General features: G+C 52.5%; 1 protein-coding gene across 1 annotated transcript in view; it reads right to left on the reverse strand.

Annotated features, from left to right (window-relative positions):
- Positions 1–206: 206 nt before the first annotated feature.
- Positions 207–10650, reverse strand: part of LOC122384478 (cyclin-D-binding Myb-like transcription factor 1) — a 28085-nt gene continuing 17641 nt past the window's right edge. The window contains exons 8-13 of the mRNA XM_043371893.1: positions 5880–5992; positions 5349–5506; positions 4223–4438; positions 3379–3594; positions 2625–2738; positions 207–854 (exon numbers count right to left, since the gene is read on the reverse strand). Coding sequence (XP_043227828.1) covers positions 784–854; positions 2625–2738; positions 3379–3594; positions 4223–4438; positions 5349–5506; positions 5880–5992 — 888 coding nt within the window. The 3' untranslated portion in view covers positions 207–783. The remainder of the gene's footprint in view (positions 855–2624; positions 2739–3378; positions 3595–4222; positions 4439–5348; positions 5507–5879; positions 5993–10650) is intronic.

Consider the following 10650-nt stretch of genomic DNA (forward strand, 5'->3'; position numbering starts at 1 on the left):
TTGTATTCATTCAATGACAACTGGACACAGGAAAGGAAATCCGAGAGTTTTACAAAGACGTTATCTAAGCATCTTAATAGCCCAATGTTTAAATAAGCTTAACCAAGGAATATAAAAAGAGTAGGAATAAGCCCAATTGTACTCGCTTGTGCCATGAATGTGCCATCATCATACAATGCTCGAGGTCCTGGGAATTCTACACAGGGTAATAGTAAACATATATTTCCACCAATGCACCAGACATCAGTAATACTGAAAGAAGCTTCAGTAGCCCATTAAAATCACCTCAAAAATAGTATATGGCAGTAGAGGGTGTTGAGGCTAAACACACACAAAACATCGGACCCGAGTAACCACGCATGGCTAGGTTACACAAGCTCGCAAAGAAACAGGGTAGGCATCAGGCCAATTCCGAGTGAGAAGCGTCACACAGCACATGCACACATCGCAAAGCAATGAGCAGATACAATAAGTACATGGATCATAGCCAGACCCAAGTGGCCAACAACGCTCAGCGCGCGTGCCGGTCTCGACCGGAGGTGCTTCGGGTAGCATCCGGCATTCATTTCGCCGGGCAGGCGGCAGCCGGCGGCGTGGCCGTGGCGACTCTTCGCGGACAGTCGAGACTCGTCCTCCGCGACAGTGGGGCCCCTTCGCGGACCGTCGAAACTTGTCCTCCGCGATTGTGGCGCCTCACGGCGGAAAGTCGAACCCCCGCGACAGTGGTGGCGGTCTACTGCGGACAGTGGAGTCCCGGACAGTGGAGCCCCGGACAGTGGCGGTCTACTGCGGACAGTCGAGACTCTCGTCCTCCTCAGAGGTGGCGCCCGGTGCGGTGCGAGACATGATGGGGTCTGCCGGAACACAGGGGAATGCTCAGAACCGTGAATGAACAGAACCGAGGAATGCTCAGGTGGTGGCGGTAGCCGTCATCAACTTATAACCAGTAAAACGCCTTTTGGGCGAAGAACGAGCGAGCGAGATAGTGAGCCCTGCACGTGCAGAAGGACGAGAGGGTACTTCCAACGGGCCTGTGCAAAGCACCCTTCCAACCGGTCGCTAGCGGTGTGCCAAATTTGGACGCAATTGGCCCAACCGTTCCTGAGATCTGGTAGCGACATTCTGCACGTGCGCACGTGCAAACGGGGTCCAAACTGACTTTTGCACGGCACCTCACTAACCGGTCCCCAACCGTGTACCAAATTTGTGCGCAATCGGCCCAGCCGTTCTCGAGATCTGGAAGCGCCCCCTGCAAGTGCGCACGTGCAGTAGCACCCTAACCGCAACACATGGGAATGCATTGCCTGGTGGGTGCCTACCTGTATGCCAAGTTTCAGCGAAATCACCCCAGTAATTACAGAGTTATTGAAATGGGAACACATTTGGCACCTCTTCTTTTTGCATTTTGCACGTGCAGTGGGGGTCACTCACATAGATCAAGAGTATCCGACCTTTGGTAGAAGGGATGCAGCTACCCCACAAAAAAATTACCGCAAGACAATCGCCCATGCGGCTGCAGAGATATGAGCTTCTCAAAATCACTTCTTAAGTAAAACAGCTTGAATACCCTTGACTTTTCACGTGGCACGTGCCACGACGGTCCTTAAAACGTATCAAAAGTAGTCAATTACAGGGTAGAAGGAATGGGGCTACCCAACAAAAAAGACCGCAGGCCAATCGGTTCCGCGGTTGCTGAGATGAAAGCCTCTCAACAACGTTACAGGCCGGGCAGGGCCGGGCCGGGCCGCTCATACTGAGATTTTTTCCGTTATATTGAAAAGACTTCGCTTCGCTTGCTGCGCTCCCTCGCTCCTAATAAACATACACATTTTAACGTGTCTCAACGACTTCACACGCAAACAAGGGACACAAATATTCACTAAAATGGCATCGATCATAGGAAAAGTTTAAAAAGATAGTGAAAAATCGCACCCGTTTATACTTCAGCATAAAGTTTTACATATAATAACCCATCAGCAACATGGCGAGCTATGTGTAAATGAAAAGTGCCTGGTGTTTCGAATATTCGTCCTAAACATAATCATCCAGAAATTGTTTTGCTTTTCAACGTCCTAGCCAGAAATCATTCTTACAAAATTTACCCCACGCTAATGTAATTGTACCGTATCAACTGGGAAAAAGGAGGCCGTAATCCGCTCATCTCCCCCGATCAGACAGTTCCAGTTACTGGATGCACCAGGACGCACTAACATCGCTCGGGTAGCGCGCGGTATCTCAGCTGACGCAAAACACCCGATTCTGCGAGCATCCAGTGATGACTGACCCTCGGAGTGCATTATTAGCCTACAGCGGTACATGAAAAAAGGTTTCATATAAAACAAAACGATGAACATCCGATTCGCCATGACAACACTGTCAACAAACCTCCCGTTCGGGCTATATCCACTGAGCCTCTGCATCTCTTATAGTAATTAGTGTCGAGCCAGGGATCGAGACGATCGGTTTTAATGCCGGGTAGTGGCATCAGTAAGGGAGTTTCAGTTAGGGGAGGGGGGGGGGGGGAGGTAGCTGAGGGCGATATATACCGAGGGAAGGATCTCAGCCGGCGGGGCGGTCCTCGGTCAGCCGCAGTGACCCGGACCTGGGAACCGTCGGCCTCCTACCTCCCCGTATGACGGACGTGTGGCTGGGCTGCGAGAGCCGCGCCTCCCGCAGAGGGTCGTCCGTGTACTCGTGGTCCGGCAGCGAGGGCGCCGACGCCAGCGCCACCCCGGACTCTGGCGGAGGGGGAGGGAACCATCGGTCACCGGGCGGACGTCGGAATCGGCGGCGGCGGCGGCGGCGGCGGCGGAGTCGCTGAGAGGGGCAATGTGACTTACTGGGCAAGATAATTTTTAAAATACCAGATTAATTAGTGGATTAAACTGCATCCGGCTAACTCAACCACATAACAAGAGATTTATACTGCCGTCAGAACTGACCTTGAAAATGACATTCACCTTAATGGTTATAACAAAAAGGCTCGGTGAACGAATCGCCAATAATACCCCGAAACAAGAACCACGGACAGAGCTGCGACCTTAATCCTCGTCAAATGCCAATGAAGTCTTTCGGCGGCCTTCCCCGATCTCCAGACTAAAACTACATCACAGGGCAGCTCTGACAGTCTGGGAGAAATCCCCAGTTCGTCTGGTCCCACTGCTCTGACCACTTCCGGGCCCACTGCTAGCAGGCCTTCTAATGCTCCACGCCCGAGCCAGACTACCCAGAAATTCTACCAGCACTGACAGTCGGGGTCGCCACGTTAGACACCCTCCCTCCATTCCCTCCCAGTCAGGGTCAGACAGAACCCTCAGTTTGAAGTGTCTGAGATCGAGGGACCGCGGGGGACCCCTGCGCGCCCGGCCCGGTCCGAACCTGTGGCGTGGTGCAGCAGCGCTGTCGGCGTGGGCTCCACCACCACCTGGTCCCCGTGCACCAGCAGGTGGGAGACGCCCGGCAGAGTGGCGTACAGCTGGCCGCCGATCATCACGGCCGCGCCGCCGGCGTAGGCGCCCACCTCGGCCAGCGGGTCGACCACGTACTGGGCGGCCGGGTCGTCCGGCACAACAGACACAGAGCCGCCCGGGATCACTGCGGATAAACACGGGGCCGGGGGAGGGAGCAGGTAGTCACCACAGAGACAGAGCCGCCCGGGATCGCTGCGGATAGGTGCACATCACACAGAGAGGGACGGGGAGTCACCACAGAGACAGAGCCGCCCGGGATCACTGCGGGAACACATCACACAGAGGGGGAGCGGGGAGGGCTCACCACCAACACAGAGCCGCCCGGGATCACTGTGGATACAAATCACACAGAGGGTGAGCGGGGAGTCACCAGACACAAAGCCGCCCGGGATCACTGCGGATAAACAGAGAGGGACGGGGAGTCGCCACAGAGACAGAGCCGCCCGGTAGCACTGCGGATAAACAGAGAGGGACGGGGAGTCACCAGACACAAAGCCGCCCGGGATCACTGCGGATAAACAGAGAGGGACGGGGAGTCACCACAGAGACAGAGACGCCCGGTAGCACTGCGGATATACAGCGGGGCGGGAAGTGAGGTGGGGACGGACTAAGGACGGCGTGAGTACGACTGGGTCCTGCAGAAAGTGCCTCCAAGAAACATTAGACATTGACAAGCGCAAAAAGAAAATGACAGATGAATATTGAAAGTTAGAGCTCATAGTGCAGTCTTCCTTCACAGCAGCTGAACCTACCTCTGCCCTCCTGGTCGACAAACACGCCGGCTCCCGGCGCGATGAGCGGCTGGGGCGGCGCCGCCGGCGGCTGAGCAGGCGCCGGCGCGGGCGCGGGCGGCGGCGGCGGCGGGGGCGGCGGCGAGGGGTTGTCCTCGGCAGCCGCCTGCTCGTCCGAGTCCCGCTGAGGGTCGAGCCGCTCGAGCGCCCTCCGAGCGCGCAGGCCGCTCAGCACCTCTGTCGGACAGATACCAGCAGCGGTCGCAGTTAGCGTGGGACTGGGGGGACATAGCGAGACAGATTTGTTCGACTCATACAGCCAGCGCTATGGTTGTATCGTCTGGTGAATGGGATGTATCTTTTTGATTTGCTACATTCGATAGGTTCTTAAATACAGTAAACTTCGGTAGCATGAAACCAATTACTATCTGCACACGGATTATAATGTTGGTACCGTAGAAAGCAACGCTTTTTGTTAAAAGGAAAGCCGCTCAAGCAATGTCAATCGCGATTGCTGTAATTTTGCCTAGGACTGGTCCATCATACACCGCACTTTGGAAACGACTACGCATGAATCGCATTATCATTCGGGAAATACGTATATGCAGCAGCATCTCGGTAGACATAACGAACGATCAACGGCCTGCGCTATCAGATAAAACCACATTACGGCAGTTCCCTGGAGCTCTGCGCGAGCAGATATCTAATTGACAAGCGGCATGGTCTGAGATTGTGGCTTCCGAAGATTTGGGCTCCGTGTGTGTATTAACGTTATATATTACGTGTATGTGCGCAATAAAAACATAGCCTCGGAGAAGGCTGGATACAAGGAATTGTGAGCCCCTGAGATTAGTACAGAAGCTCCATATGTCGAGCTGGAACGTTCTGAAAACTGAGCCCATGCCTCGCCGACAGTACATCCTCGCTCCCCGTCGGTGACCGGTGAGGGGTGGGCCGGTGATAACAGACGAACCTCTGCGCACCTACAGCGGGGCGTGATACTCCCTCTACCCTTACAAAGAACCCCAGAGAATGCCGCACTGTCAATCTTCCCGAGAGGATGCGCATTGTATGTGTAACTCCGTCAGTGCGCTCTATGTATCAGACTCCCCGGTGGGACGCCGCGAGATTTTCCCGGGTGGCTCACCTCTGAAGCCGAGCTTCTGGTGGTTTTTGAACTGCTGTTTGAGCGTCCACCAGCGGCCGCGCAGCCACTGCGGCGAGCGGACAGAGTTGCGCGGCCAGTCGTCGGCCACAGCTGTCCAGTCGACGTCACTCTCCTCACTGAGCTGCAGCTCGTACAGTCTGCGAGGGCGCACAGTGGTGTAAACGCACTGAGATGCGGCCATAACAGCCCGGGAGGGCGCACAGTGGCACAGCGGGCGCACTGCTGTCGAAGGCACTTCACCACCGAGTTACGTTAAACGAAAAAAAACTACGATAAAACTTTCTTACGGTAGAACGTAGAAAAAGAAACATATTGGTCATTACTCACAAACTCACATTGAAAAAAAAACGGAAGTCCTAACCAGAGCGTACGCATTCCATACTTACAGAATTTCAGTACGTGTACACTGTACTCGGCAATATTGTTGATAAAATTTGTCAGAGATATGCACGGAACGAATAACCCAGCGGTTAGGCGGCGGCCGCGACCCCGTCCGGCGGCGGTGCTCACACGTCTATGAGTCGGTAGTCGTCATCACGCGTCCACTCGTCTCCGCCCATGGTCTTCCAGTTGAGGTTGTTCAGCCACTTGCTTCGACACTGTTTCTCGGTCCGTGTGATCACCTGGCGGGACACGTGCGGAGCTCAGAACACGCCCCGTGGGCGGTCGATCCCACAGTCCCGGACGGCGAATGGACGCCCCGCGGCGCGGTGGGTTAGTTTGAGCTGCTGATGAGGTGCGGTGCTGTTGCTTTATTGTATTAAGTTACTAAGAAGGCTGGTGCACATCGCTGCACGTTGGGACGGTGGACGGTGAGATGGTGGGTGCAAAAAGAGAATGGTGCACATAACTGTACCGGGTAGCAATGTGATTCGCCTGTGCTACTGGTAGTGCAGTGTCGGTCTGGTGGTGAGAGGACTGGCGAGCACAGGGTACGCTGCCAGTAGTCTACCCGGAACCCAACTCAGTTATTTTTACGGAGCGAGCTGAGCGAGCGAAGCCTTACGTAGAATAGCAGAAATTTCTGAGTATGAACGGCCGGTCTGCCGTGGTAACGCTTTTGCGAAGTTTATGTCTCAGCAAACACTTGACTGATTTACTTGCGGTGATTTTCGAAGGGTAGCTTCATTCCTTCTACTAAGTATTGGACTATTTTCCATACATGAGGGTGACCTCTTATGGATGTGCCACGGGCAAACCGAGGAGGCGTTAGTTTTGTAACAATTGCAATATCTCGGTAGGTAATTACTGGGCCGGTTGTGCTGAAACTTGCATGTAGGTAGGCACCCATTAGGCAATGCATTTCCCTGTGCCACACTTGGGGTGCTGCTGCAAGTGCGCACGTGCAGGGGCCGCTTTCAGATCTCGAGAACAACTGGGCCGATTGCGTTCAAATTTGGCGCATCGCTAGAGAGAGAGACTGGTTGGAAGGGTCCCGTGCACATGTCAGTTGGAAATACCCCCTCGCAACTCCGCGCGTGCAAGGCTCATCCTTACGCTCGCTCGTTCGTCGCTCCAAAAGACGTTTTAATGGTTACGGAGCGAGCGGAGCGAGCGATTTCTTAGGTACGTAGAATAGCAGAAATTTCTGAATATGAGCGGCCGGCCGGCCGGCCGTGGTCACGCTTTTGCGAAGCTTATACCTATCTCCGCAACCACGCACTGGCCCAATCTACTTGCGATAATTTTAATAGGGTAGCTACACTCCTTATATTAAGTATTGAACTACACCTTTTTGCACCTCAAATAGGCATCTTTTCAATCCAGTTCGACGAACTGCATTCGATTTTAGCGATCTCACATTTGTTTCGAAGAGAGGGGCATTTTGTTTTGTCATATGGGCTCTACTTTGACATCGGGCACACCCATCGATATCAGGCATCATTCCGGCAAGGGGCATTCAATTTCGATAAGGCCTTACGTATTTGGACGTTAGATATGGACTTGAACACGAGACATTCAATCTCGTCACATTACAATTAAAGTCGACATCACTGATTCGATGTAGGCATTGCTTATCTAAAATTCGGTGATTAAGCAGTTTTCGAAAGAAAAAGAAAAAAGAACTGCCGGATGCGATCAACCCAGTCACTCCCAATCAACCTTGTGTAAATAAAATTTAACTCCAGCACGGGTGGTTAATCCATCCGTGCTCCACCTGCATCCTTATCCATCTGGATCCTTATCATGCTTCGTTGTTCGGTGCTGATGGTCCACGTCATCCATTGCACGCATGCAGAGCCGCTCCGACAAAAGCGCCCGTCCCGGGCTACCCCTTGAGCTGCTGCAGGTACGCGGTGGCGTGCTCAATTGCAGCGGGCCTGTTGATTGTCGAACGGGTCCTTGAAGGCTGCTATGATTTTACACCGGCCCTCGGCGCACACCGACCTGTTCTGATGACGTGGCATGATGAGAGCCGCCGCCCTTCATTAAACTCCGCATCGTTTATATGTTTATTTTGTTGGGTTAGGCGGTAGGTCCTTTCGGTCCAATGAGACCATTGCAGAGCCGGGAGGGTGATAGAAATTAGGGGAGACATTGGTGTCTGGGCAGGCACCCTAGTGAGTCACTGGGGCTGAGCGCACCCCCCCCCCCCCCCCGTCAGGACAGGCCGACCAGCAGCCCCCCCCCCCTAAGTACTCACTGCACCCGGCTACGGGTGAGCTCCCTTAGGAGCTGCGGTGCGCTCTAATGGGAGCCGCCTGCATGAGATAAAGTTGCCTGTCCAGCCCGGAGAAGGGGTCGCGGCGTGGAGGACAAGGATTTGAAATCCTGCGGATGGAAACGTCGGAACGGGGGAGACTCTGCATCAGACAGACTCATGCGCCTATGTACAGTCACCAGCAGTTGCTACCCATCACCCCCGGACGGCGGGGGAGCAAGCTACCACCGCCCCTGCGAGACTAGCGCCGCCATGCGCCAAGAAGTGGAAACACCACGTGACTGAGGCCACGTGAGGGCAGGGTCACGTGATGGAGGGGCGGAGGATAGTAGCTTTTGCACCCGACACTAACTGAAATGCGGCGCTGTGATTGGGCGCCTTAGCATGAATGAAGCCCCGGCGCCAGAATCAGCCGTTCGCCTTATATGGAAAGTGAGCCTTTGCGTTTCACTGTCCTGTATTGGTTTGAGAGCCACGGCACCATACGAATTGTGAGTCCCTTTGAACGGGTCACCGCCCGAGGCACTGAGGCGACGGCTGTGCCGGGCAAAGTCTAGCCTGGTGGGAGAGGTGGGCCAGGGAAAGTGCGATCGAGCAGCCACTGGGACGTGGATTGGTATTATCCAACCGCGACAAACGATGTCAGCAGCCTCTTCTCGTGTCATAGACAGTGTCTATGACACGAAAAGCTAGACAGACAACGTGGGCAGTGCCCAATCAAAAGCTAGTAAACGATCCAGTTAAGAAGTTGGCGAGGTAGCCAGACCAAATAAAAAGTTTTTAATTCGATTTTGGTTGACAAATGACATACAAGCCCGCTGTGATGGACCACAAAAGGAGCTGAACAGCTCATACAACTTCTAAAAAGCTCAACGGTTTAAAAATTCAAAAGTTAAATGTTAAATTCAGCCTGCATGTTTAAACTCTGGTCCGGCGCTGGCAGGAAGCTTATATTGCCACTTGCAATTCCACTACGTTGTAATATAACCAATAGTTCTGTGAGAGCAGCAAGTGAAAGGGGGGGGGGGAGTGCGGCGCGAAATGGCCCCCTCTCTCCTTTTCAGTCGATATCTCCTAAAGTATAGCAAATGTCGCCACCAAACTTTCAAGACCCCTCCGGGCATCATTTTTACACCTTGTGACCACATTTTCCAGAGCTCTTATGAAAGGTTAGTCACAAATGACGTCAGAGGGATGTCATGTTCTGTCATTTTTGACCCAATAAAAGGTTTAGCGGGAAGAGCTGTCACGCTTACAGTTTTGAATATAACGAAAAATATTCGAAATCAAAAAGATGTAAATAAACAGCAAAAAAAAAATAAATAAAAAGATGTAAATTAAAAAAACGGCGACGGTCAGGTCACCGTAACGTCAAGTGACCTTACCTCAGAAAAAAAATTCGAAAGCTCGCTGTAGCTACACCGACTGAGCGGACTTTAAAACTCTCAGTAATTGCTTAGGGTAATAGTGTGTATAAAATGGATACCTCGGATTTTGTATGTCTGTGACCTAAGGTCACGTCAATTTTGCGACTGCTCCATTAGGTATAAGTCAATGGGAGAAAATTGAAATGCGCCTCTTTTGGACGAATTTCGTTCTACACCCAATCTAACATCGGTCCATAGGTAAACATGACACACTGAATCGGAAAATCGCACCTGTGACCCCTGTGTGTGCCCCTGAGGTCATTTTAGGACATAAAAGGTCTTCAGCAGTTTTTTTACTTTTGACAGAGACGTGCTAGAGCGGTGAAAACACCGTTGATCCGAGGTCAAATTTGAGATCAATCAGAGCGGTGCCCTCTGGGGGCTAAACCGTTGATCTGAGGTCAAATTTGAGGACATGTTGGCGAAACAGCGTTAAAAGAGCTATCGAATGCGCTTTTCTGCGGCGCTGTAGCTCTATTGGTTCCCGAGTTAGCCGTCGGGTGTTCAAAATCGTTGAAATCAACAAAATTTGACCTTTGAAGAATCCTGGTGACCTGACCTTTGCCCTGACCTTAAAATGACCGAGTGTTTTCCTCCTTATTTTTGACGTTCTTTCGATTGCCGCTTACCGCGTGTCGCTACGTAGCCCAGGAGCCGAGATAGACGGAGGGGCGTGAAACCCCCCCCCCCCAGCACTCGACGGAAAGTTCATGCCACCAACACGGCGCGGGTTAATTGTTATGCTATCTAGCTCCTGTTGTAATCTGTGGAGTCGTGGACCCGAACTTGAATGAACTGGGCCTAACATTTTCATAGCAAACGTAAAAAAATGTTTAATAGGTTGTGCAAAAAATAGCATCTCTTTTATGAAACATTTGCGAAACCTTCAACATCATCCCCAGACCCCATTAGTGCCGAGCTCCCAACGACGACCATAAAAGCGTCCCCATCCCGTCATAGGCGGCGGAACGGGAAGGGCACCCCGTGCCCCCTTTGATTTTTGCATTTCAACATTACCCATATGAGCGTTGCATGAAAATAATAGGACCAAAAGTCGGCAGTGCCCCCCCCCCCCCCACTTGAAGGTGTTCCGCCGCTACTGCATCCCGTCAACGTGGGTTTATCATATGGATGCTAAGATTTAATTTCCAATCCGAAGCTGTAATGATGAAAAGCAAATTTACGTTTTACA

Source organism: Amphibalanus amphitrite, unplaced genomic scaffold (assembly GCF_019059575.1).
Source record: "Amphibalanus amphitrite isolate SeventyFive unplaced genomic scaffold, NRLGWU_Aamphi_draft 000191F_arrow, whole genome shotgun sequence".
NCBI classification, from domain to species: domain Eukaryota; kingdom Metazoa; phylum Arthropoda; class Thecostraca; order Balanomorpha; family Balanidae; genus Amphibalanus; species Amphibalanus amphitrite.